Genomic DNA, 26,891 nt, shown 5'->3' on the forward strand with positions numbered 1-26,891 from the left:
ACATGCACTAATCTTACGTGGTTGCTAGGGTACTGCAGGCTCATCTCTACACATGCGCTAAGTTTATATGGTTGCTAGGATACTGCAGGCTCATCACAGCTTCGTTGTTGATGGTGCCCATGCTGTTGTAGACAAACGTGCTGCTCAGGAGGACAGCCAGGGAAAAGATCCAGGTGTCATGAGCCTGGTCTCCCTGTTGGGGAAAAAGAAATTGGAGTTTCAATGCAATATAGAGCGCAGGCATTGTTTGGTGATGTTAGCATTAAAAGGGTGTCCTACCTTTGCCACATCCCCCAAACCCTCGGTGTCCAGCAGGACCAGAGTTTGGTCATCTTTGTGAGGGTGTGGCACACACCACATCCAGATGCCTTTTGTCTCAGACTGGACAGTGGAGCCCAAGGGGAACCCTGAAAACACACACAGAGAACTCAGATAAACTATAACCCTCAGAACATACAGAGAGAACCCGGAGACACTAGAACCCTGAGAACACATACAGAATACAGATACACTAGAACCCTGAAAACACACACATAGAACCCAGAGACACGAGAACCCTGTGAACACATGAAGAATGAAATACACTAGAACCCTGAAAACACACACAAAAAACTCAAGATACGCTAGAACCCTGAAAATACACATAGAGAACCCAGAGACAATAGAACCCAGATGTTACATGCAAAGAAATCGACACAGATGGAATCCCCAGATAAAAGAGTTTAGATATTTTTCAAAGAACCCAGAAACCCAGAAAAACCCAGAGATGGAGATATAAACATACCTGTATGCTTCCCAGCCAGTCTGTTCATCAGGTAAGACTTGCCCGTGCGGTACATGCCTACGATGGACACCACCACCACATGTTGCCTGATGGAGTTCAGAACGTCCAGGGCTTCCCGATCCACCTGTATTTCACCTGCGCTGGAACTCGAAATGAGACAGATTGGCTTCTGCATTGCCAGAAACCGTCCCTGTAACAGAAGCAAACGCACACACAAACACGTTGACGACGCTCGCAGCCACACTAATTCTAAAGTCCATTTGGCAAAATTGCGAGCAGTGAATTGTGATATATTGTGTATTTCATTGCAGAGAAGTGCAATGTTAAGGACTAACCCAGTATCATGCCTTTGCCAAACATTAACTCACATTTAATGTCTCTCCAATTTTGACATCTAAAGCACTGTGTCCAAACAGGGTCTGGTATCATGATTTTTCAAAGAAGTCAGTTTTAAAGATGCCTCAGCTCACAATATCCACACACAAAGCTCACTGTAATAGTCCAAATGTAATAGAAATCTCTTTGTAGCAGATTGTAAACAGTGGAACCTGATGAAAAACTGGAACTTGAAGTCAGTGGCATTATGGAGTTAAGTGGCATGTTCCAAAAGGGAAATATATCATGCTGGAGTGTGCAATTATGTGAGGAATTCTTGAAATGACATAAAATTCAAACCTGTGATGCTGAGTATTGGATATAAAGTGTTACATAGATCAACTGCTTACACAGAACCATAAAATTAGCCACATGATTCTGTCTCTTTGTCTCTCTCTCTTTCTCACTCTCTCAGCTCTCTCCTGGCTCTCTATCTCTCTCTCTCGGCTCTCTATCTCTGACAGTGGTCTTGTTACCTGGGCCTCCGCCATGATGTCAGTGTTTTTAGCTGGGGGTGATGAGTGTTCCAAAAAGCCCGACTACAATGTCTGCAGTTCCTTTGTCCACCTGAAGAGGTCAATGTTTCTTCACTGCAGATGAGTCCCTGCGTTTAGCATGTGCTTAAACAAAGAAGGAGAACCGTAAGTGACAGAAGCTTGAGGGATCTGACGAATAGAATTATCGGTAAAACAGGTTCGCTGCTCCCTCTGCAACAACACACTGACCGCTGCCTCCACTAAAAGGCTCTGGACCACATTTCTGTAACGCTTAAACCTGGAGACAAACATGTTATGAAGAAACTACGTCTTATGAAAATGTAGGAAAAAACATTTATTTCATCCCCCATAATTAACCAAAGGACATAGTCCTCCATAAGTGTACTTATCGCATACGTGCCCTGTATCTTAATAGCGCAGTAACATGCATAGTAATGCTTTCGACGCCAAGAATGTTTAGTTTGACGTCTCACATTTTAAAATGTTGAATGAATTATAAACATGCATAAAACGAATTAACCAAATACAATTGAAAAATATTACCTTCAGTTTTACATACATAAGATTATTTACATATTACAAAAAGAAAAAAGAAAAGAAAAAACATCAAACTCAGACACTAAGTCTTTAACCTTGAATGCAAGCACAAGGAAACGGATATTAATATATTTACCTCTAACTGCTAGACTCTATGTAACAGGCGGCCCAGACAGTCGAACTGTGTCCACTTTCAGAGAGAGACCGTTGAGCTGATGTTAAAAAGGAAGTAGTGCTCAAAACATGGACAGCGTGAGTCTGATTTACCAGAACTGGGGTTTTCTCTGAGAAGTGAAAGTGAAACCAGACCAAGTTGGGAAAACCTGACCACGCCCCCTGCACCAAGGAAGAACTATAAACTAATACACATTTTTGAAGATGATTAAATGAATGGGTCTTCAATATAATTGTGCTCATTCAATACTTCAATATTTCCACCGGGTACATGTATGGATGACGAATTTCAAGCACTGTAAAGTAAATAAATAAATAAATAAAATTTATAAAAATAATAAAAATTGGTTTTCCCAATGAAATATTCCGGATCGCAATAGCACCTTCGAGTTTGCTCAACTTTCAAGAGTCAAGGTTCTGTGTATTACAAATTCTAAGCTCCGGCGATCAACACTGCTATTGTAGTCTGGTATTCAAGGATATTTAATTGGGAGAACAAATTATTATTATTATTATTATTATTATTATTATTATTATTATTAATAATAATAATAATAATAATAATAATAATAATAATAATAATTTTAAAAAATTGTTGCTATGTTTAGTGAGGTGAATCAAATAACTGGGAAACTCCCAGTGAAATCCTATTGAACTGACCTTACTATTTAAACACACTATATACACATTATATCAACCTGTTGTGACACGATAACTGCCCGTAGGCACTCTGCAAAGGTCATTTTTGGCCAAAAGCCCATCGTCTAATTCTTCCATATTTTTGGTTACAGATCAATACAATTGAAGTTCCATATGGGAAACCTTTTCATATTACAGATTTTATAGTAAGACAGTCAAACTACAATCATGTTATTAATGTGCAATCTACAAATTATTTTGATAAAAGGCAATATGAATAAGCAGTAATCACTAAAACACTCACGGTACTCCTATGGTAAAATTTAACTTATGTCTTGTGATGTGATGGATTCATCCAGAGATCAAATGTGTATTATAATCCCTTTATGGTCAAAGTTGGCTCACATTTTCGCTTACTGCAAAAACGAAATTTATTTCTATAACTCTATTTTAGATGCTGCAGATTAATACGAAGCTTGGCACCTGCCACTAGGGGCCGCTGTTACACACATTACGCCTCCCCTTATTTAACCTGAGGAGGGGGACCTCAACCATATATCAGTTTGGCACTATGAACACTCACAGGTTAGGTCTCCATATGCAAGATATTCTAATAAATGAGAGAACAAACTGGTGCAGTTTCCAAAGCCGTCAGGCAGAACTTTATTGGTACAGCAATGACAAAAAAACAAATCCCAGAACAGACCATTTTAATGTTCTCAAAAGGCAATAAAACACATTCCAAGCATAGGTGTTTATGCTGCCTTATAATTTTCTCAGAGGGATCTTAAAACGGCATTTAAAAATGAAGAAGTCCAAATTCCGTTTCACAATTCTCTTGTTAGTGAATGTCCAAATTCACAGTCCTGTTTCCTGTATAGACTGTCAGAGTGTTTACTGAAAGTCACATGTTTGAACTTCAGCTTGTGAAATATTTCAGACAAGAACAAACGGGTGAATGAAATGACCTTTTCCAGTTGGTACCAGGTGTTTCTTTGTGTGTAAGATATGATACAATCTTTAGGGTATGAAAACAAAAATAGAATAAATAATATTATGCCACTACTCTGTTACCTGAAATGAAATTTCAGGCAGTCGTCAAGAGGAATGAAAGTAAAATCATCTTTATTCATTTAATTCAAAATTGTCAAAAGCCTTTGTGTTCTGACTATCAGCCTTCATGAAGGCAATGGTAAGAAAGACACAGTTTCACACATACAAACACCTGAGAAAGCTTCTCCCTCTGTGTCCATTACACCTCTTAACAATGAGTGTAACTGTGTGTGTAACTCTTGGGTGTTGATTCTCAGTGCTGAGTGTAACTCTTGGGTGTTGATTCTCAGTGCTGAGTGTAACTCTTGGGTCTTGATTCTTAGTGCTGAGTGTAATTCTTGGGTGTTGATTCTCAGTGCTGAGTGTAACTCTTGGGTGTTGATTCTCAGAGCTGAGTGTAACTCTTGGGTGTTGATTCTTAGTGCTGAGTGTAACTCTTGGGTGTTGATACTTGGCGCTAAGTGTAACTCTTGGGTGTTGAATCTTGGAGCTAAGTGTAACTCTTGGGTGTTGATTCTGGTGCCCCCTCCCCTCTCCTAATGATCTGTCTGAACACCTAGTGCTCTCAGCTCCTGGATGGACAGAATCAGAAACAGAGATTAATAAATGTGTGATTGAGCTCAAACAAGCTGTTATATCTCTGCATGATGCTGCAGTCACAGCTGGATGGCTGAGAAAATTTTGCACATTTCCAGAAACAGTACATTTGATTTTTTTCATGCGGACCAAGCATCCTGGTGTATAGGAATGCAATTGCCACCCCTAATTAAAATGTACATCAAATTCAAACGCATGTGCAATTTAAATACATAACGCAAGGCAAATTTCTGTAACGCTTTCCTTCATAAGATGTATCTAATTGTTTTAATCACATATATATAATCACGTATATATTGTGGGTTAGTGGAGGAAAAACTAAAATTTTGTGTTTGGGTAAAAAGCCTTAGCCTAAGAGTATTATGGCAGGGGTGTGAAATTCCTGGCCAGGAGGGCTACAGGTTTTTATGTTTTTTTTTTTTTTTGTGGTGATCAATCAAAGCCCTGAGAACAAGGCGTATGGATTATTTAACTGAATCACTGGTGCCCAAACACATGGAAAACCAAGAGGACTGGGCTGTGTAAGTCACTCTGGGTAAGAACGTCTGCTAAATGCCTGTAATGTAATGTGATGTGATGTGATGACCGGATTGGAGCCCCGGGGATTCAGAGACCGAGTGGCCTGCGCGTTGTCACACTCACTTCCAGCCTCCGCTCAATGTTCCTCGTGGCCCTCTGAGCCGCCTCTGCTTCCGCTTGATACCTCTTCCTCTCGGCGCAGAGTCTGTCCTCTGACAATGGTAAATGGTAAATGGACTGCATTTATATAGCGCTTTACAATTGATGCCTCTCATTCGCCAGAGCAGTTAGAGGTTAGGGGTTAGGTGTCTTGCTCAAGGACACTTCGACACACCCAGGGCGCGGTTTGAACCGGCAACCCTCCAACTGCCAGACAATCGGTCTTACCTCCTGAGCTATGTCGCCCTACAAGGGGACAAGGGGAACCAGAACCACAACGAAGCACTCAAAGAAATATTGGCGACAAAAAAAAAAAATAAATAAATAAATACATCATGTGACACTCATGAGTAAAACGAGTAGTGAGATAACAAGAAAAGCATGGTTTCACAACTCTACAGGTTTTCTCTACAGGCTCTCATTACATAACATTACAGGAATTTAGCAGACGCTCTTATGCAGAGCGACTTACGCAACTTTTAAATAGCCATATACGTTGTATCCATTCATTCAGCTGGATGCAGACTGAAGCAATGCAGGTAAAGTACCTTGCGCAACGGTACAACGGCAGTTTCCTACCCAGGAATCGAAACTTTAGGTTACAAGACCAGTTTGTTACCCATTATACTACACTGCCGCCCTACACAGACAGGCCCTGCTTCTAAAATGTACCCGCTATGGGGAAGGAACGTTGTTACCGGAGCTCAGATCATCATTTACGACCAATAAGAGTCTCAGCAGTTAGCGCCACCTTAGCCTCGCTCACCCCTCAGAAGGTTCTCTCGCTGTGTCAGAACTTTGTCGGTCATCCGAACGTCTCTTATGTTCTCCTCTCTGTCCTTCAAGAAGGCCTCCAGGACTTGGTCAGCCTGCGGCGCAGGCAAACACAAGACGGGACGTGAGCTATTTAACAAGAAACAACTTTGTGACATCGCCAGGTACCCGGCCCTTACATAAGTCAACCACATGGCAACCTGCGCAAAGCTTTACTTTATGTGTAGCATTCTAATCTGTGGTAAACAGTACCTGTGCACCTTTTCCAGGCGTCGCTCTGTAGATTTGAACGACGGAGTCCAGCTGGACCCTGTAGTCTGCGTATCCACCAGGCCTCAGGTAGGAAGCGTGATTCAATTTACCCGACAGCCGCTCCAGCAGGGAGACGCAGCGGGAGAGCTCTGCGTTCTCACTACATTTCCCATGATACACCTCCGTTATCCGTTCCTGTGCACACGGAGGGATCAACCTGTGGTTACACAGCTACACAACAAAGCATCACAGCCTAACTATACGCACTATAACATTGTATTGCATCAGCATTTGAAATGGTCCACCTCCATATTGGTTTAGTTCACTGGTCCATTTTGAAAAGCAGTATGTCATTTTGTCATGACAACACTGTTGAATTGCTTCAAAGGGGTACACTACACAGGCCAAGTTAGGCATGGAGCTCTGCATTTTCCAGCCTACTCAGTTGTATTGAGTATTTTTTACTCTTACCAGGACCAGTTTTTATATATTCTCCTCGATTTCTCTCTTATTCAGGGAAAACCTTTTTGCACTGAACTCACAGCGTATCTAAAGTAGCTTAAGTACACATACTCTTCTGAGACATTCACACATCTGATCAGTTCTGATATGTAACTTATTCAGCATGACTGCTTGATATTTACTGAGATTATCAGATGTCTAAAGTGAAACCTGAACTAGTGTAGCATGGCAAAATTAAACCACATTAATGAGGAAGCTAATGTAGAACACATTCCAGAAGCATTCTCTGCATTGTTCTGTATTTACAATAAATAGCTGTCATCAATTCCTAGCAGTTTTACAATGTGGGTACTGGTACCATTTATAGTTAAGAGCAGGACTGGCCAACCCTGTGTCTGGAGATCTACCATCCAGTAGGTTTTCATTTCAACCCTAATTTGCACACCTGATTCTACTAATTAGCTAGCTCATGACGTCATGCTTAAAGTATAAGTATGTAATTGCAGCTCATGAGATCTTGCTGTCGATGAGATGTGCTTAGGTTCAAAAGCCTACAGGACAGTAGATCTCCAGCAACAGGTTTAGGCAGCCCTGGTTAAGAGGTTAGCAAAGACTTAGGGCGTAAGCTCAGTTCTTTTGAAATGCCTTATGACTACACTGAAGCATGCAGGCACCCATACATCTACTCTGTGAACCATTTTGAAACCCCAAAACCGTACGATGAGATCCTTTTGATAGTGCCCGTCTTCGTCCCTGAAGGAATTGGCCTTAAAGAGCTCCAGCGCCTCCTTCAGGCAGACGTCATGGACGGCGGTAAGCTCCTCCTCTCCTTTGGCACCCGTCTTCGGATTCAGGACCACTCGCTCTCCCAGCAGTCGCCTGTAGAGGGCGCAAGACGCCTCCACCGCCGCAGAGTTCTTCATCTGAGACAGCACCGCCACGGCGTTCTCCAAACACGGGACGTTCCCGCTCCGAATGGTGTCCACGTACATCACCGCCAGGTCCCCCAGCACTTCGAACAAAGAAAGAAGGCCTGAGTTTTTGCTTGAAAATGCCAGTCTGTTCGATGGTGATTGGTCGGCACAAAAACATGTTTTGGTCCCAACTTTAGTGCTACGACAACAAGGCCTGGCTTTGTTGCTCATACCGCCACTTAACTGTGAACTATGTTCCTGAGAAAGGAAGCATATATATATATATATATATTTACAGTATATATAAATACAGTGTATGTTTACTAGTACAAATAATGTATATAATAGAATATATATATACTATATACAGTGTATGGTATAAAGGCTAGGGAACTAGGCATGTAATCTAAAGGTTTGATTCCAGGTGTAATTCCCAGGTTGGAGCCTACTGTTGATTTTCTTAGTCTCCAATAAATTCACACTTACCACTTCCAGTAACTATGGCTCCACCAGAGATTGTTTTCTCCTTTGAATGGTTGTAAATGTAGCTACAAAAGTCCGTTACTTGTTGGACAAAGCCAGGGTCCAGATCAGAGTCGCAAAGTTGATCAATGATTTTCAGCTTGCTATGGGGCACGGGTCGGTCCAGCACAAAGCACTTCCGGGTCGGGAAGAAATTTTTGATGCAGTCGCTTACGTCATTGCAAAGAGCCATTTGTGGCGAGTTCCCTGCAGAGCAAAATCAAAGCAAAGAAATAAAAAAAAATGCACTAAGTACTAAATGAATTTAGTACTTAGTAAAAATTAGTACTATGAATAAATAGTGGAACGAGGACGGGGCAGGGGGAAGAGGATGGGGGCGGCTGATTATTTTATAGGAAACGTAAAGTGAATGGCAGGAAATTACAGCAGAAAAGGGAGAAGAATGATGTCCTGGATCTTAAGAGTATTTACGCCTGCTCACCCCACAGCAGGGAAGTAGCTGTAGTTTCACAGACTGAGGGGAGTTCCCACTTGGTAGGTTAATCTGGCCACATCACACACTGTTACCTGCTCTGGTTCATCAGGAGCTTGAGTTCTGTCTGCCACAGCAGAGCTTGTAATGTGCTCCCTAATCCCTACAGAACTGCCCAGCTCAAGTCCTGTTTTCCTCAGCAGAGTATCAGAGCATTTAATCAGATTTTATTCACTTTCAAAAATTTTTGTTTGCGCTAACCTGATTGAATCATCAGAGATTTCTCCAGGTACTCATCTGCGGTGATGGTCCTGCCATCAAATTGGAGGTCCAGAGTGAAGTCCCTCACGGTCCAGACGAAAGAGGGGAGGAACTGGGCGTAGTCTGAGGAGGCCTCACCCTCTCCCTCACCCTCCGTGCTGGACTTCACCTTGATGTGGTTCGTAAGCTCCGTCACGTAGCTGTTACACACAGCCACTGAGGAAAACTCAACTCAAAGGAATGTAATTTAATCAAAGCGCAAACATGACTCAAGCTCAGCACTATGCGGCTAGGAGACAGAGAGACCCTGCCAAGCTTGGCGCTACCTGGAACATCAAACACATTAATGAGCTCCTGTGCTACGCCCCAGCAAAGAGAAGACTTATATGTGTCCTGCCATGATTCGTGAATCTTTCAATTATGGACTGAGTTGAGATACATAAATAGTAATGAAGGATAGCATGACAATTCAAGCTACTGTAGATCTGTGGGGAAAAAAAGTAAAAAAAAAAAAAAGTGGTGTAAGTCGCTCTGGATAAGAGCGTCTGCTAAATGCCTGTAATGTAATGTAGTCTCTCCAGTCTTCCAGCTTCAGGCCTTTAATGGCTGCTGGGATGCCATTGTTGGTTGCTAGGATACTACAGGCTCCTCAGCGCCTGATGATCGATGGTCCTCATGCTGTTGTACACCAAGGTGCTGCTCAGAAGAATGGCCAGGGCAAAGATCCAGGTGTCATTCTTCTGATCGTCCTGTTAAAAAATGATTCTTAATATCAAAATAGACTCACCAAATTTTATACTTGAATGCTTTCGTAAACATTTAGTCACTTTTGTCAAGAATAATTTCACAATAATATAACAGAGTTACTGTAAATGTTCAGTTAAAAAGTTTGCTGTTCACTAATGTCACAGAAAAAAATTGTGTTCTACCTTTCTCACATCGCCTAGACCCTCAGTGTCCAGCAGGACCAGAGTTTGGTCATCTCTGCAGGGGTGGGGTACACACCACATCCAGATGCCCTTTGTCTCAGACTGGACAGTAGAACCCAAGGAGAACCCTGAAAACACACATAGAGATAGACTAGAACCCCAAGAACACCCAGAGAGAACCCAGAGACACTAGGATCCTGAAACCACACAGAATGAACCCAGATACACTAAAACCATGGGAACACTTAGATAAAATCTGGAGACACTAGAACCCTGAACACACACAGAGGAAACTCAGAGGTACAAGAACCATGAAATCACTCAGAGAGAAACCACAGACAGTATAGACACTTAACCCTATGACTATAGGTGAGACCCTGACATACCGCAATCCTAAAGAAACACAAAGAACCTTGGAAATTTAGGGTACTTTGAGACATAAAAGCTCTGAGACACTACGACCTGAATCTGAAGAGGGAACACTGACACACACACACACCTTAAAAAACAGGTACAGAACAATGATAATGCAAAGATAACAATAAAACATTATAACCTTTAAACTATAAAATTATGGAGAAAGTTATAGAAAGCCAGGAACCCGAGTGAACCAAACATCCATGGCAACTACTAGAACCTTGGAAAAAGAAAAAAAAAAAAAAACCTATCTGTAAATCTAGGAAAAGCCTGGGATGGAAAATAAATGGAGACAGTACCTGTCTGCTTCCCAGCCAGCCTGTTCATCAGGTAAGACTTGCCCGTGCGGTACAAGCCTACGATGGACACCACCACCACAGGCTGCCGGATTGACCTCAGAATGTCCAGGGCTTCCTGGTTCACCTGCAGTTCACCTGCGCTGGTGTTCTCAATCAGACAGACAGGCCCCTCCATCTCACTTGGGTCGCCTGTAACCCGAAACACCCACATAGGCGCACCGATATCCTAAAATTAGTGAAAATAAAACTGAAACTGGCATTGAAATTATAATACAAGTAGTGAGTCAATCAACTCTAACAGAAATGAAATCCCATACCATAAACGCAGAAGTAGTTCTGGTATTTTGAAAATTTTGAAAGAAGGGAAATGTTGGCGTTTTTTTTTTTTTTTTTTTCAAAAATTGAACCACTTCTGTGTTTATGGCATTTGGTTTTGGTTGAATGAAGTTTTCTAGAAGCTTCTATTTTTTTTAACATTTCCGGTCTATTTTACATTTGAGAAAAGAGGAAAGATATATTTGATTAAATACGGGATTAAATTAATCGCATGTAAAAAGAACAGAGTGTAGTTTTAGATTTCGGGAATCATGCAGGTCCCGTGATACACAAGGTAGGCTAGGCTACAGCAGTTATTCTCACCAGCAAGTTGAAAACGTTACCTCTCATACGTACATCTCCTTTCACTAAACTCGCTTTAAATGTTCCGCTTAGTCCAAAGGTTTTACTCCAATAACAGTGTGTGTCTGTGATGAGAAAAGATCAACATAATACTTTCATGTTCACATAGCCGAGGTTTCACTTTCACTTTCCTTTCCTTAAAGGTATAGCCAACCTTCTGTGTTTTTTAAAAATTTTATTTATAATTTCTTATTCTTAGAAATATTATTTTTGTTTTCGTTTCTGCTTAGATTGGCTCTGACAGTTTTTAGATGTTGAATATTTCTGATGATCTGTCAGCTTAACAATGACTGCTATAGGCGCACCAGAGGATGCGCTCTCAAAACGCCGGCTGGTGGAGAGAGCGCGCACACCTGCGGTGCATTAGCTAATCAGCACAGGATCTTAACGGCGTGTCCTCGCCACGGTTCGCTGCCGAGGCCGGGAGTAAACACCGAGAGAGCGAGCTTGAGTTGGCTTTGTCGGCGCACCAAAATACAGAAACTGGCCCTCTGAAAAGTTAGCCAGCTGAGATCAACCGCGAGCTTTTGAAAGGTTTCGGCTAGGTTTTTGCTTTGTTTTTTGTTATTTTAGTTTTTTTGTTTTACATCACAAGGAGTGAAGGTGCTATCCTGCTTAATGTCTTATTTGCCGGTCTACGTCAGTATCAAATATACAATAAAACTATTGGCTGAATGACTAAAGGGTAGGCTGCATCACAACCGCCATGACTGTAGGCATTAATTGTAAAGCGCATTGGATAAACTCGCTATATAAATGCTGTCCATTTACCATTTATGTCAGACAAAGTGAAATTTCTACGGTAACCAGGAATCCTCTCAGTAGCCCGGTCAGGTTACAGTTTTGCTTTATTTAACCACCACTTTAGCTGGTTTTGGGTTCTCTTTAACTTGTTAAATTACGTAATTAAAATTATGTTAAGGAATAATAGGCATAGGCTACATGGTGCCTATCTATTGGCAAAAACTATTGCTGTCTCGCTCTTTTTCTGACGAGTTAATGTAGCTGTTAGCGAAGCAGCTAACCTCTCGGCGTTCAGAACAGTGGTTCCCAAACTCAGTCTTGGATCCAACTGTTAAATGCTTTTTGTCACAACCAATTTCTTGATCAGTTACGTTTTATGAAAATGTGTATTTAAATTCTGCTTTTCTTGAAACTTTATTAATCACAATGCAGGTTTCGTGTGTAAGAATTTGCTTTGTCTTTTAACTTTACATTTTATACGAATGCTTTGGTTTCAGTGGCCAGGTGTCCACACTTTCAGCTGCTACGACCCCAGTTATTTCAATAGTCCATAACTGAATCAATTTTAAAATGTCTGGGGTCAAGTGACGGGCCTTTGAAGCTTTTAGAGGTGAGGCCCCCTGAGCGAGCCGCTCCAACGCTGTTTCCTGGGTCAACACACTGCCTGTCAAATGTGATAAAATCCTTTTAAGAAAGTCTTTACGATCACAGAATAGCCTACACAAAGTACCAAGGGAGCTATAAAAAAACCTTTATAAATACGTGTGCCGTGACTGTGCGTGTCAACTGGGAAGTAGTTCAGTTTGAATTTCCAGTTTTATTGCTGTCTTTAGAGCGGCAGCACAGCACAGTGTTTAGAGAACAGGACTTGCTTCATTCCGGTGGGACCACATCCTGTTGATACAGATCTGTCTGAAGTGCACAGCCAGTGAAACGTCTGCACCGCGAAATCAGGGCTGATGGCGTTTTCCCCTCCCCTCCGATCGCTGAAACTGACACGGGTGTCCAAATGCCCGCACTGTGTAAAATCCCGGCGATTACGAGCGAGGGAATTCTGCGCTTGACCAACTTGCCAGTGACGGTCCATGTCTGGTCCCATTAGGCCTTTACTTCGGCAGGTGTGAGCGTGGAGAAATGCGATTTCAAGTTGCCTCTGGGAGACAGAGGCAGGGAGAAGATGACGGTGGAGTTCTCACAGGGACAGGGTTCCTGGCAGTCAATCCGGGTTCCTTCGGGTTCTGGTTGTATCAGGAGAACCCTGCTAGCGAGCGACATGTAGAACATGGTGTTGCTAGTTGCCTGACACGCAGCGTGCATTTTATACCTTAGCTCAAGCTTTTGTTACCTGCACAGGTGTTTACATAAACAAAATGAAATCCATGGGCACTGCAGTTTAGGAAATCCTTGTCAAAAACTAATACCAGCGACTAAATAACACATGGTTAAAAACAGATGTGAAATGAGCATATGAAAATCGGCAGATGAAGCTGGACCCAAGGAATTTTAAACTGGGGGCACAGATGAGCTTTAGAGCTTGTGGTGCCACCCTGTGGGTGTAAAAGGCAATGTACTTTACTGCATAAAAAATGAATCAGTTATCATGGCACCCTGTGGATTTTGTTTTAAATTATCCTGCCAACACCACTCCACCTGTCCCCTCCCCCTTCCAAGTGACTATAATCATTTATCAACAATAAAAAACTAGTAAATGAACAATGTCATTAAATGAATGAAGAAAATGTGGTTAGCAAGCCATTTCTTTATTAAACGCTTGCAACTGAAAGACATTCTTACAGTACAAAACTTTTTTTTTTGTGGGTATGGTAGCATGCATGTGAAAGGAAATCCAATAAGTTTTAAGGCTATTTGAAGGATAGGCAATGGTTTGCCAAGAGCAACAGGGCATAAAGGAATATACCATACCGACTCTGATATAAAACGTTTCGAAAAGGTTTAAAAAACAACAAACAAACAACAAAAAAAAAAACTTAGCATACCCATAGCGAGAACACTCCACAGTGAGATTTTTAATGTGTAACAGTTCCGTACGAATGCAATACCATGACAACACACAACAGCACTGATTACACCCAGCACCATGGAAACGCAACGCTCTCAGAACCTCTCCAGGGTGGTGACAACGTTGACAGAATGTTGCATATCAGCCGGCAAGTGCTGCTGCTGCTACTGCTGTATTGCGTTCAGATTAAGGAAAATGAATGGAGGGAGAGAGAGAGAGAGAGAGAGCAGGGGGGAAGGGGGAAGGGAAGGGGGAGGGGAGGGGGTGGACGAGGAGCTGGGCAAGGGAATGGACTGTGAGGAATGTGCAGAAATTCTGGCCTTGCCCATACCACACCTTCAGATACACTTCAGAGATTCAACATCATTTAATTGGCACCCAGGTTTGTCCTTACTTTTCAACAGCCAATAAATGGATCCCATTCTGAGTTCTTAGGGGAAATTATACTATCCTTAGACGAATAAAGTGCTTAGGTTGTTGCATCAAGCTTACATTCGGCAGGCTGCCATCACTGTGCTGACTGATGAATGCTTGATCGGTTCACCCAAGGGTTGCCAACCCTGTTCCTGGAGATTCACCATCCTGTAGGGTTTCATTTCAATCCTAATTTGGCACACCTGACTCCACCTATCAGCAGATGTCCAGCTGATGAAAGGAGAGCGCTTTGTTAGGGTTGGACAGTCGATTTCCAGGAACAGGGTTGGTTACCCCTGGTCTAACAAAAGGTCTTTCCTGGCCTCCACAGAACCAGCCATTTCTCACACGACAGTAAAGGCTTTGAAATGTGGGGGGTGTTTTTTTTTTGTTTGTTTTTTTTGGCATCCCTTAAGGTGACCCACTGAAATGTGTTATGAAAAATTCACTTTGAAATGAACGGATGAAGAATTTGACTGGACAGTGGGCACACTGAAATGCGAATCCTAAGGTTCCCACCCTCCATAGTGACCTAAATGCGCACCCTCCAAAGTTTTCCACTTTACAGTACAAAAGAATTAAGGCCTTGACCTCATCGATTTTCTCTACCATCACCCCAGCGTTAGGCGCCAGTTACATCGATTAAATGAAACGTTCTCTCAGTTCTTGTAGTCCTTCACGGTGCTCACAGGGTCCACAAGCTTGTTGTGTACATGCATCAGCCCTTTGGAAGCACAAAACCAGACAAGAATCACGTCAATTCAGTCAATTCACGAATCACAAAAAAGTTACAGCACCCAAATTTCAATATGGTCTTGGATGAAATGATGAAATTAATGTCTTGTTAGAAAAGTTGCGGAGCATGAAAAAGCCACATCTAAACAAATGTAATAAATATTTTCTTGACCATTGACAAATAATTGAGTGAGGAAAGGCAGGTGAGTATTGTTAGCGGCCATTTTAAAGTTGTTAATTTTTATTGACCTTTCACTACCGTGCCAATTCATCAGTTTCTGCTCTCCCGCTGGGCGCTAGACATGCAAACGACATTAAGAAACAAAAATAAAACAGCACACAAACACATGACCTTACTCATCAGAAGCTCATCGATAATGTGAATCAGAAGAAATCAGGAGCCAAGACAAGAAAGACGGAATAAAATTTGGGAATTGATATCCGTACGGCCACTGCGTGGCTTCAACTGTGTACTGGAAGAATGTACTTTCGAGGCTAGCTGCTTCTGAGTTACACGGTGTACTATAGGAATGTACATCTGATGCTAGCTGCTTCTGAGTTACACGGTGTACTATAGGAATGTACATCTGATGCTAGCTGCTTCTGAGTTACACTGTGTACTATAGGAATGTACATCTGATGCTAGCTGCTTCTGAGTTACACTGTGTACTATAGGAATGTACATCTGATGCTAGCTGCTTCTGAGTTACACTGTGTATTATAGGAATGTACATCTGATGCTAGCTGCTTCTGAGTTACACTGTGTACTATAGGAATGTACATCTGATGCTAGCTGCTTCTGAGTTACACTGTGTACTATAGGAATGTACATCTGATGCTAGCTGCTTCTGAGTTACACTGTGTACTATAGGAATGTACATTTGGTGCTAGCTTCTTTGAAGTTACACTGTGTACTATAGGAATGCACATTTGAGTCATTGTTGATGACCTGCTGAAATGATTTTGTGGGGTCGAATGGCCAAAAAAATATTTATTTACATAGAAATGGTCATGTGCTGTCTCTTACTGTGCAATGTAAAGACATGATGAATGTTAAAATACATTTTTTTTTTTTACAAAAGCAACAAATTAAAATAAAATCAAACCTGCAAAAATGTCAGCGAAGGACTTTAGTGGATTTTCAGGTGAAAATAAACATAAAAATGACTAACTGTAACAACCGAATTCAAGATGATGATGGATCTTGGTCTTTGCATGCAGAGTAACTTTCATGTTACAGTCAAAGACAAACAAACACAAAAATTGTATTTCAAACCCAAATTTCTGGGTGCTGGAGCCTATCCCAGCGTGCATTGGGCGAGAGGCAGGAATTCACCCCGGACAGGCCGCCAATCTATCGCGGGGCTGTCGTTGTCGTCATTTTAAATTGATAAATGCCTTCCTAAGCTCCGGGGGAAGGACTCACCTTTGAAGTACTTGACCGTTTTGACCCTCAGCTCCAGGGTGGCGTCCTCGTCGCACACGAATATGGTGCGGGGGTGCTGCTGAAAGGCCGACACGGTCCACATGTGGTTCACGCCCTCCTCGATGGCTTTGTACAGGGCGAAGGCCTTGTGGGCCCCCGTTATTAAAATCATCACCTGAAACGCACGGAAGCGCCCGTTTTGTTCACACGCCTGCCACAGCGGCGGCCATTTTCAGCAGGCGCAAGCAGGCCTCCGCTGGGCCAGAGATCGCACAGGCGATGTCTGTTGCGTCTGGACGCAGTCTGAACACCCATCGACACCAGTGGACACCGGCGGAAATTCCTGCAGATTCCTGACCATTTTAATGAGAAACATCTACTTTCTCTAATATCCTCAACACATCCCTTCATATGACTTTACACTTCGGCAAAAAAAAATTAAAAATCAATAAAATAAATAAAAAATGATGCTTTGTTGCAAATTCTCAGGAATCACCAAGTTTTTTTCAAAATTTTACCAGCATCTACTTAGATAAAATATTTTCAAAAATGTTAATTTTTTGATTATGGCCCTTGGATGGAGGACCTGTGGCCTAAATTTCCCGCCCTTACCTCTCGGGCATCCATCACCGTGCCAACGCCGACCGTCAGAGCCATGGTGGGGACCTTTGACAAGTCGTTCCCGAAAAACCTGGCATTGGCTAGTATGGTGTCCTGGGCCAGGGTCTTCACTCGGGTCCGGGAGACCAGGCTGGAGCCGGGCTCGTTGAAGGCAATGTGTCCATCGGGCCCAATGCCTGAGAGGGAGAGCCCCTTTTCAGTTTGTTAGCATGTGGCTAAATGCTCCATCATCACCACTGCTAACAGTTCAATATGACCTTAATCAACTGAGGGAATTAGTTTATTTATTTAATTTAATTTAATTTTAGTTAGGGAATTAACAAAAACCTAGGCACTTACAACATTTTTCTAAACAAGTAACACTTTTTCAGTGTTATTTACCAGGACGATTTCCAAAACCAGCAGCTTCAGTAATGGTAGTATCTGTGTAGCACTGGTTAGATCTCTCATTAGAGTCCAACAAGCAATGAAACCATGAAGGGTGGGTGGGGTGGGATGGGGTCGGGGGGGGTGAAGAAACTGACCGCCAACGAAGAGGTCAATCCCGCCAGCCTCCGCGATTTTGCGCTCAAAGTCTTGGCACTCCGCCTGCAGGTCGTCCGCGTTGCCGTCCAGGACGTGGGCGTTGGCGGGGTCGATGTCGATGTGCTTGAAGAAGTTGTTCCACATGTAGGAGTGGTAGCTTTCCGGGTGATTCCGCGGAAGCCCTGAGGAGAGGGGGAAGTGGGGGGGGGGGGGGGTGAAATGCATTTGCCACTCAGCAGACTCAATTTAGGAGATTAAGAGAAAAGCCATGTTGGTGAGACCAGGGGCACAGACTATATGGGGCACAGACCATATGCGGTACACTGTTTTTTTTGTTTTTAAACACAATAAAAATAAAAATTCCTTAATAACGGACACTTGATGTACAATGCTTAAAACAATACATCACGTAAAAACATGTGTCAATTCTTCGCTTTATTTTGTATCTTAATGTGTGACTTTCTAACTGAGATAAAAGTCTGCTTGAAAGAAAATTTCACATGTAGTTTCTTTTATATTGTAAAATTGAATTAAATCTTAAACCAGATACCTCAGTTTAGTATTAAGCCACTGTTTTTTCACTCTGTGCCATTTCTTAATGGTGACTTACGGTACTAATATAGAACAGGATAAAGGGTGAAAGGTGAGAGGTGAAAGGTCATTAAACATCCTGCAGAAAGACCCCAATAAATATCTCACTTCAGAGTAGCTGTTATTCCCAATGCCTTTGTCAAACTTCCCCCCAAAAGAACAGACTCACATCTACCACAACTGCATCTGACATAAGCACACACTAACCAGTTAATCACTGCAGTGTTAAATACAGGTGTGATTACATATAATTACCTGCATCCCTCATTCCAATAAATGTTTGCTCTTCCTGTATTTATTTCACTGTATCTCAGTTTTACTGTCAGTGACTGTAAGCAGAATAGCACTGAGAAACAAGCCACCACAGCAGAGGAACAAAAAACAGTGGTGGGATGCAAACAGAAATGACTCAGAAAACCTCAGTTCAGATTTAACCCTTTGAAGCACAAGAATGCCCTGCTAAAACATGCCAGCTAAACAAAACCGCCAAGATCATGACTTCCGGACTTCACACTTGCTGACAGTGGCGTTTCTTTCCTGAACAGACAGACAATACTCACCCACGTACTCATCCATGTTGAATGTTTTGACATACTTGAATGACAGGTCTCCACTTTTGTGATATTCGATTAGCTTTTTGTAACAGCCAAGAGGAGTGCCTCCTAGAAGAGAGTTAATGAGTCGACAAAATGGTAGGAATCAGTCAGCTTTGATTATCATAAATGGGAACAGAGTTCTCACTTTTCATGCCATGGACAGGTCTGGATACTCAAACCACTTTCAAACAAAGGAAAATACAACTGTGTGGGAAAATAATTACAAATAATGTAAACGAAACTGCATAAAATACATGAACGAAATGTGATACTTAATCAGTTGGCCTACAAAAGGTTGACTTCTGATATTGGTGAAAACGTACCTGTGGGTAATCCCAAAGTAAAGTATTTGTCAGCGGTCGGCCTGAATTGGACGATTCGGTTCCGAATGTACTTGGCAGCCCATTCACTCGCCTGGTCATAGTCCTCCAAGATCACAAGCCTCATTTTTCCTCAACGTCTCTGGTGGATTTAAATTGTCACGAAAAGAGGGACCTAATACAATTTATACCCCATGAGAGGCATATACATATGTAAAATGGATAGGCACGTTTTAACGGGATGATATCCTGCAACTCTTGGATTTCTGACGGCCATAGCTTTTTACACACTTTTCACTACCATCGCCTCTTTTAAGTGAATGTACACACACAGCACTTCATTGACAAAAACATATCCTGTTTTAGTTAGTGTCTGTATGGTACATATGCCAACACTTCCACTTTACAGTTTTAGCTTTGTGGCTTGTGCCAGTTAAGAATTAAAATTACACAGTAACACTTCGTAGCTGCCTGGAACGTACACGTTCAGATCGGCAGAATTAGCAAGCTATAGATCAGCCAGCTAGCTAATTACAGTGCAAATTTGCTGACCATCTTGTAAATTAAATATGTAGTCAGCAATATTGTCCACTCAAATGTACCAATACTCGATTCGTTCGAAAGAACTATTCATAAAGTATGAAATCAAGCGAAGTATATGGGTAAGCGATTCACTTGTGAAAAACGATGTTATAATTACTCACAGTTGGAGGACCAAATCCCTTCTTTTGCAACTCGCCGGACTGCTGTCTCACGAACTGCAGAATTTGCAAGCTAAAGTAAACAGTGCTCATGTGACTTGACTGATCTCCGGTCATGTGGCCTATGCAATCACCTGACTACTGCAATGTCTGCACCGTCGGCACAGGGCAGGCCGGGGCTGCGATCGTCTTCGGAGCGAAATGCGTCGCATCTGCGCATGTCAGCTGGTTAAACCCCATGTGGATTGGCTTGAATAGTGTTTAATTAAACATATCGAAAGAAGATACTGGCAGTGCACATGTAAAGATGCAGATTTATATGTTATGTAAAATGTTTATTTATTTATTTTTTTATTTATTTATTTATTTTAGTGCTACTCTAGCTGTAAGCTGCACAGTCCGTGATACCGCTATGGCTTGTGGCATGGTAGCCTACATACAAAAATATTTAATTATATTTTAAAACTCTAACCCATTTTTTTTTAAATATCACGATGTAATATGTTTTTTTTTTTGCTCATCCTTTTCTACGAATCATCTGAAATGCAGTTGGGTCACAGTCCACGACCTCGGTGATTCTAGGAAATTCGATTCTTGGTCCTCCTCCCGTGATCCACAAGATGTTTCTGCAGTAAGCACTACCTGGCCAGGAGCCGGCCCTTGGACATTGTCACGAGTGCATTTCCTGCATACGACAGGACACACAACTATCATCCTGGCTCGCTACAGTCAATTACGAGCGTTTCAATAACTATGATTTGAAATAATAATAATAATAATAATATACGTACATACATATATGCATACATTTCATATAATGTGTTACATCTAATGTGTTTCATGTGCACAAAGTTTAATTATGATGCATCTGTTGCTTATTCCTTGATTTCTATTTATTTATTTTTTTTGTTCGTTTGCAATGGATAAAAAAAATGGGAACCATTGATTGAAATCATTCAGTATCAGTTCATTAAAAAAAAAAAAAAAATAGAAGGCCTTAGATACTACTGATCTGAATAACATACTTTGATGGAGTCCCAATTATACAATAAAAAGCTAGTGTCTTAGTAGTGTTCTGCTTTCACCACGAGCCCCCCATTGCTACATGAACCCTTTAATCCTATAAATAGTTTGCAAATATAGCAAGCTATTTATAGCGCAACGTCTCGACAACTGTGGTCACTGGTCCCCCTTTCCCCTTACAGCACAAAACATGGTCTCTCTGTTCTTAATTTTCTGTCGGAAATGTTAAGAAAACTGTCCAGTAAATGACCAACTCTTGTTAATATTTTGAATACGAGTCTATATATTGAATATAGATAGATACCAAATACGCAGGATAATCAACTGTCCGAGAACAGCCGAGAATTCAGCAAGTAAGTACTCTTGTGCTCTACTTTTCTGCTTTAAAAACTGGAGATCTGTATTGACATTTGAGAAGTACATTTGGTTTTCTCTGGAAACTGTGATGCAATCACTTGTGCCTGAACTATAATCAAAATTTCAGAGATTTCCTTGCCCTTTTTTGTGGCAGTTTATGAACTGCAGTGCAATCTGTGCATTTTAGCAGTACATTGCATCTGAATAGCATCCGAGTGTTATTGATGACTTTGCGTTGTGCACTTTTCCCAGTAGAATGGGGGACTTTCAGCAGTTTGAGCCAGATTTTTACCAGTCGGGATATTACATCGATGACCAGGAGCAGCCGGCCTACGTTTATGAGGACGCTGCCCACCAAGACGTGTAAGCAACATAGTACTAGAGTTACATGTGTTGCTCTACATGTGCTGCTATAGTTTTTCGCTTTTTGTCTGATTTCTTAGTGATTATGATGTGCCCCCGCCCGGTGTCTTCGCCCCCTCCATGGGTCTGGGCTCTCCCGATCCACTCTACACAGGCCAAATGTTCCAACCTGCAAAGGATACTGGGACAGCTGCCTATACAGGGGCAGACACTTTTGAGGATGAGCCTCCATTGCTGGAAGGTACTGCTGAGGGTCACGCTTATGTCCATAATGTAATATCAATCAGTTAATCAATCAATCAATCAATCAAGCTCTACTGTATGGGACCATATACAGACAAGATGTCACAAACAAGTTAAATTACACATTCCCTGTGAAAGACAAGTGTCTGTGCCTATAATTATTACTACGATCATTACTATGATGGTAAGTATCTCAGTTTTGTGTACAGGAACTGTCTGGATGCAGTATTAATGGTAGTAGATTTGCTGTCGTTAACTGTCAATTTCTGCCATAGTTTGAGCAATGGCCCACATCTTTATGTTTCCTCTCTACTGAAGTGGTGGCCATCAAAACCTTTGGGTAATAGTTGTGTCTATAAAATAAGTATTATTGGCTAATTTATTTTAAATTAAGTCCATTTGCTTTTTCCTGAATAATATATTAGCGGGAAATATTATATTTCTTTAACATTACTCGGTTTGGAATTTTACAGAATTGGGCATTAACTTCGATCATATCTGGCAGAAGACTCTGACAGTGTTAAACCCCTTGAAACAAGCAGATGGCAGCATCATGCACGAAACAGATTTGACCGGACCAATTCTGTTTTGCGTTGCTCTGGGTGCAACACTACTGATGGTATGTGTGCGTCATACTGTGACATAAACCACCACCTATGAACCCTTTGCAACTATTTGTGTGTGTGTGCGTATGTGTGTGTGTGTGCGTGTGGGTGTTGTGTGGGTGTGGGTGTTTATGTGTGTATGCTTGTGCGGGCATGTATGCATGTGTTCTGGACTGGGAAGATCCATTTTAGCTATGCATATAATTTCTCTCTTTGTATGTATGATATCTGTGTGTGTGTGTGTGCGTGTGTGTGTATGATATCTGTGTTTTGTGTGTGTGCATGTGTGTGTGTGTCTGTGTGTGTGTGCGTGTGATATCTGTGTGTGTGTCTGTGTGTGTGTGCGTGTGTGATATCTGTGTGTGTGTGTATGATATCTGTGTGTCTGTGTGTATGCTATCTGTGTGTGTGTGCGTGTATGATATCTGTGTTTTGTGTGTGTGCATGTGTGTGTCTGTGTGTGTGTGCGTGTGTGATATCTGTGTGTGTGTGTGTGTGTGTGTGTGTATGATATCTGTATGTCTGTGTGTGTGCGCGTGCTTATGCTTGTGTTCCAGGCTGGGAAGATCCATTTCGGTTATGTGTACGGTATCAGTGCCATGGGCTGCCTGGGCATGTACACGCTGCTGAACTTGATGAGCCTGGTGGCCGTGTCTTACGGCTGTGTGGCCAGCGTCCTCGGGTATTGCCTCCTCCCCATGGTGGGCCTCTCCACCTTCGCCATCTTCTTCTCCCTTCAGTGAGTCCGTCAGCCTCTCTCACTCCCCGTCCTTCATTCCGCTCCCTCTCTCACCTCTGACCCTTCATTCCACTCCCTCTCTCACTTCCCATCCTTCATTCCACTCCCTCTCTCACCTCTGACCCTCAATTCTGCTCCCTCTCTCACTCCCCATCCTTCATTCCACTTCCTCTCTCACTCCCCATCCTTCATTCCACTCCCTCTCTCACCTCTGACCTTCAATTCTGCTCCCTCTCTCACTCCCCGTCTTTCATTTCACTCCCTCTCTCATCTCTCATCCTCAAACTTCTTCTCGCTCTCCTTCCATTCTTCTTTTCTGGCTTGTCTGTTTAACCCAGGGGGATTCTGGGAACTCTCTTTGCCCTCCTGGTTATTGGCTGGTGCAGCCTGTCGGCATCCAAGATCTTCATCTCCACACTGGCAATGGAAGGACAGCAGCTCCTGGTGGCGTACCCCTGCGCGCTGCTATACGGAGTCTTCGCCCTGCTCACCGTCTTCTGAGACTCCCTCCATTGCCTTCAACTCTGTGGCCTGCAGTTTGCATCATAACATTACATGACAGGCATTTAGCAGACGCTCTCATCCAGAGCCGATTTACACAACTTGTTACATCGCATTTATATTGCATCAATTTATACAGCTGGTATATACTGAAGCAATGCAGGTTAAGCACCTTGCTCAAGGGCACAACGGCAGTGCTCTACCCGGGAATCGACCCTGTGACCTTTACGGTGGAAGACCGGCTCCTTCCCCATTATACTACACTGCTGCCGCAGTGACGCTCATGCTGCCAATGCTCTGATCCGGAGTGGCGTACGGAACTGGAAAACATCAGTGTTCGTCACGACAACACAAAGTGCAATATCGCCAAGATGGGGTGGGAAGGCCCATTTAAAATTAACGATGTTAACTTCACAAACAGAAATTTGTGTTGTAACAAAAGTGCCACTAGACAGATGACCTGTCTTTACACAGTTGTCGAAATGAAATCATTGTCATCATTCAAACTATCATTTACGTGTTTAGGGATATGTTGCATACTTTATTTATTAAAAAAATATGTCTAAATGTATTTCACTTTTGGTGGTTTCTGAATGACTCAGTTGATTGAGAAACTTGCCACAAATGTAGGGTTGGCGGCCGGCAGCTGGTTACCACCGCTGTGAAAAACATCTGTCTCAGTTGGAGATGTCCTGTAATTCCTGGCAGGTACTGTTGTGAATGTATTCATTGGCCGGACAAGTGGGACAAAGACTCAAACGCTGAAAAAAGGCAGGGAAATGCTAAATGAATAAATAAATAAATGAAAACACGCACGGTCACGGTTCAGGGTGGTTAGGACCCAGGTGCAGAGTGAAAAAAAACACGAAACTCAAAGGGATAGATACAAATAAGGACTTTACTACAATAAGAAAGGCAAACACAAACAGGGAACAGATAAGGCCACGAAGGGCAAAACAACAAACTCAGGCAGGCAGAGTACAGGCATGTGGAACGCACAGGCAAACACATAAAAGAAACGCAAGAAGATACATACAGGTCAGGAACAAGCACAAGTCGGAAACAAACACAAGGAGCCAGCACCCGAGTCAAGGGGACAAATAACCTAAATAGACTGAAAACCAACAAGACACAGGAGGGCACAATTAACAATCAAACCAGGACAGGGTGGGAACAACGAGACACAATCAGAAACAATAATAAAATAATTGAAAGCAATAATAATAATTAACAGGGGAACGAGCAGGACACAAAACAGAAGTGCCGCCATCTGGCGGCCCAACAAGGAAAAACAGAGACAGAAACACAGAACCATGACACGCACAGAGAGTAACAGGGCCCCAGGAATGCTGGTTGGAAGGGTGTTATATTTGTTATAGATGGCTCCGTTCCCCGAAAGTCAACGGCTTTAATAGAGCTCAGATTTAAGCGCCCACATGACATGAGTTGTTAAAAACAGCATTTGAGCTTCCCATCCCCTTCAGCTGGTGTGAAGTATCCTTGTGAGAGAAGTGTGGAGGGTCTTAAAACGGTGAATTGTGTTTTTTTTTTTTTTTTAAAATGTTTTTTAACTTGACATTTTTTACAGGACTAACTGATTTGTCTACTGACTTATTTTGGACTAACTGATTTGTCTACTGACTTATTTTCGCACAAGGATCAGCTTACGGCTGAAATCTGAACTTATGCGTCTGGACTACATGTTTGCGTAGTGAATTTGTTTTCAAAGTACACCACCACTCTGGACCTGTCCCAATACGTACATGCATACAGTACCTTTTCTGAACTGTCCCACACAACTAGCTTGTGCAACGTCTTTGAGTGAGGCTGCATAATTTCGCTTCCCTAAAAGACTGACGCTCTGTCAGAGCTGCATCACCCTACCAGGCCTACAGCCAAAAAAGGAACACCCAGCCACAAGCTGCAGAAGAGACTGGGCCTCAGTACCAACTGCCGAATACGCCTGCCTTGTGAATAAAGCAGACTCATCGTAAAAGTACCTTAACGTCAAATATTAAATTGATTCTTGTCGATCCTTATAAAAGTACGAGTAGTTGTGCAGATTCGTAGTGAAGTGATTTCGTGTGGATGCAACATCAAGCATCATTGAGGGACATAGGCTTTGCATCCTTAAAAAGTGATGAGGAGAGGTCAAGTGATGGGACGTGCCGCTGTATATGGATTGTATGTCTGCAGTGTACATGTCAGTCAGATATTGCAGAAGGGTGTGCTAATGGTGTAGTGTAGATTAACTGCTCTTCCATGCTACATGTGTGCCAGGCCATTCACAAACCTGCATTCATTAAAAGGAAATATTTACACAGTGAAATCATTTCTGTTTTTTGTTTTTATTTTTTTACACTTGTCTCCTTTTTCCCATAACTGATGTCTTGGAGGTTGACAACTTCATACTACAGCCAGCTGTGATCCTGCCTCCAGACTCTGAACCCAAGTGGTGGCAGTGTAGTATAATGGGTAAGGAGTTGGACTTGTAACCTAAAATTTTAGAGGTTCAATTCCCTGCTAGGACACTGCCGTTGAACCCTTGAGCAAGATACTTAATCTGCATTGCTTCAGTACATATCCACACGTATAATTGGATTCAATGTTCCCAATGCAGCATACTTCAATAAAGTTCCCAGTCTTACATATCCATTGTGTGAATATGTCGTTTTAATCAACACAGGTTTATAGATGCAGCATGGAAGAGTAGTGTAACATGAGCTGTTAGCACAACTTTCTGCAATATCTGAACGACACAAGAAATTTCACACCATGCTTTAGGTGGGTGTACAAATGACTTGTAGAATGTTTACCAACAATTTAGAAGTCAGGAGAGGGAAGTGCATGTTATCATATCTGCAGAAACCAAACCAACCTGATGAAACAACAATCAGCTGAGATCTTATGCAAACCTTCCTCAGAAATCTACTTCATTTTCTTAGTGGAAAAAATAATTTGACAAGTCCTAATGTTGCTTAATCCCCAGCTGTTGCTTAATTGATTCAAAACTGATAAGCGCTTCCTCAGTCCATTGGGCCATATCATGGGCGGCTAACCCACGGGCATGTGCTAGGTTTTGCAATGGTTGT

The 26,891-nt window shown here is 42.2% G+C and overlaps 4 protein-coding genes across 11 annotated transcripts in view; 1 reads left to right on the plus strand and 3 right to left on the minus strand.

Moving 5' to 3' along the window:
- The window catches only part of LOC135254523 (guanylate-binding protein 1-like), an 8,537-nt gene extending 6,043 nt beyond the window's left edge, over window positions 1-2,494 (minus strand). Inside the window, exons 1-5 of one of the 2 annotated variants that reach the window (XM_064334755.1) lie at window positions 2,330-2,494; window positions 1,636-1,779; window positions 785-974; window positions 280-407; window positions 84-193 (exon numbers count right to left, since the gene is read on the minus strand). In XM_064334755.1, coding sequence (XP_064190825.1) covers window positions 84-193; window positions 280-407; window positions 785-974; window positions 1,636-1,650 — 443 coding nt within the window. In that variant the 5' untranslated portion in view covers window positions 1,651-1,779; window positions 2,330-2,494. The remainder of the gene's footprint in view (window positions 1-83; window positions 194-279; window positions 408-784; window positions 975-1,635; window positions 1,780-2,329) is intronic. The other variant, XM_064334756.1, reaches the window with a different exon arrangement.
- A 1,146-nt stretch (window positions 2,495-3,640) lies between these two features.
- Window positions 3,641-11,993, minus strand: LOC135254524 (guanylate-binding protein 1-like). Of its 4 annotated transcripts, none has more exons than XM_064334759.1 (11): window positions 11,270-11,976; window positions 10,598-10,786; window positions 9,882-10,009; window positions 9,592-9,701; window positions 8,953-9,152; window positions 8,223-8,465; window positions 7,542-7,834; window positions 6,361-6,555; window positions 6,101-6,203; window positions 5,299-5,387; window positions 3,641-4,631 (listed from the first exon to the last, which is right to left on the minus strand). In XM_064334759.1, the coding sequence occupies exons 2-11, from the start codon at window positions 10,770-10,772 to the stop codon at window positions 4,596-4,598; spliced, it is 1,572 nt and encodes a 523-aa protein (XP_064190829.1). In that variant the 5' UTR covers window positions 10,773-10,786; window positions 11,270-11,976; the 3' UTR covers window positions 3,641-4,595. The 4 variants fall into 4 exon arrangements, with proteins under 4 accessions (XP_064190829.1, XP_064190827.1, XP_064190828.1 ...); XM_064334757.1 differs by having other exon boundaries at window positions 11,257-11,976; XM_064334758.1 differs by having other exon boundaries at window positions 11,237-11,976.
- Window positions 11,994-13,758: 1,765 nt separating this feature from the next.
- On the minus strand, window positions 13,759-20,132 carry LOC135254525 (glucosamine-6-phosphate isomerase 2). Of its 3 annotated transcripts, XM_064334763.1 has the most exons (8): window positions 19,972-20,132; window positions 19,271-19,409; window positions 18,912-19,013; window positions 17,760-17,942; window positions 17,227-17,411; window positions 16,615-16,789; window positions 15,438-15,484; window positions 13,759-15,177 (listed from the first exon to the last, which is right to left on the minus strand). In XM_064334763.1, exons 2-7 carry the CDS (start codon window positions 19,392-19,394, stop codon window positions 15,444-15,446), a joined length of 810 nt encoding a protein of 269 aa, XP_064190833.1. In that variant the 5' UTR covers window positions 19,395-19,409; window positions 19,972-20,132; the 3' UTR covers window positions 13,759-15,177; window positions 15,438-15,443. The 3 variants fall into 3 exon arrangements, with proteins under 3 accessions (XP_064190833.1, XP_064190831.1, XP_064190832.1); XM_064334761.1 differs by lacking the exon at window positions 15,438-15,484; XM_064334762.1 differs by lacking the exon at window positions 15,438-15,484 and having other exon boundaries at window positions 19,271-19,442; window positions 19,972-20,106.
- Window positions 20,133-20,869: 737 nt separating this feature from the next.
- zgc:123321 (Protein YIPF5-like) lies at window positions 20,870-24,345 on the plus strand. 2 transcript variants are annotated; one of them, XM_064334765.1, is made up of 6 exons: window positions 20,870-21,344; window positions 21,604-21,711; window positions 21,792-21,952; window positions 22,428-22,573; window positions 23,117-23,298; window positions 23,637-24,345. In XM_064334765.1, the coding sequence occupies exons 2-6, from the start codon at window positions 21,605-21,607 to the stop codon at window positions 23,797-23,799; spliced, it is 759 nt and encodes a 252-aa protein (XP_064190835.1). In that variant the 5' UTR covers window positions 20,870-21,344; window position 21,604; the 3' UTR covers window positions 23,800-24,345. The 2 variants fall into 2 exon arrangements, with proteins under 2 accessions (XP_064190835.1, XP_064190834.1); XM_064334764.1 differs by having other exon boundaries at window positions 20,877-21,344; window positions 21,601-21,711.
- Window positions 24,346-26,891: the final 2,546 nt, after the last annotated feature.

Source organism: Anguilla rostrata, chromosome 5 (genome assembly GCF_018555375.3).
Source record: "Anguilla rostrata isolate EN2019 chromosome 5, ASM1855537v3, whole genome shotgun sequence".
Lineage (NCBI taxonomy): Eukaryota > Metazoa > Chordata > Actinopteri > Anguilliformes > Anguillidae > Anguilla > Anguilla rostrata.

Excerpts from the sequence above, each read along its gene's own strand:
- LOC135254524 (XM_064334757.1), bottom strand. Across the intron at positions 9,153-9,591 it reads CAGGCGCTGAGGAGCCTGTA|CTACGTGACGGAGCTTACGA; the intron begins GTATCCTAGCAA and ends TGTGTGTAACAG. Across the intron at positions 6,204-6,360 it reads CGCCTGGAAAAGGTGCACAG|GCTGACCAAGTCCTGGAGGC; the intron begins GTACTGTTTACC and ends CCTGCGCCGCAG.
- LOC135254525 (XM_064334761.1), bottom strand. The coding sequence starts at position 19,394 with ATGAGGCTTGTGATCTTGGAGGACTATGACCAGGCGAGTGAATGGGCT. Across the intron at positions 17,412-17,759 it reads GATTGACCTCTTCGTTGGCG|GCATTGGGCCCGATGGACAC; the intron begins GTCAGTTTCTTC and ends TCTCCCTCTCAG. Across the intron at positions 15,178-16,614 it reads AACGGTCAAGTACTTCAAAG|GGCTGATGCATGTACACAAC; the intron begins GTGAGTCCTTCC and ends GTGCTTCCAAAG.
- zgc:123321 (XM_064334765.1), top strand. The coding sequence starts at position 21,605 with ATGGGGGACTTTCAGCAGTTTGAGCCAGATTTTTACCAGTCGGGATAT. Across the intron at positions 21,953-22,427 it reads TGAGCCTCCATTGCTGGAAG|AATTGGGCATTAACTTCGAT; the intron begins GTACTGCTGAGG and ends GGAATTTTACAG. Across the intron at positions 22,574-23,116 it reads TGGGTGCAACACTACTGATG|GCTGGGAAGATCCATTTCGG; the intron begins GTATGTGTGCGT and ends CTTGTGTTCCAG.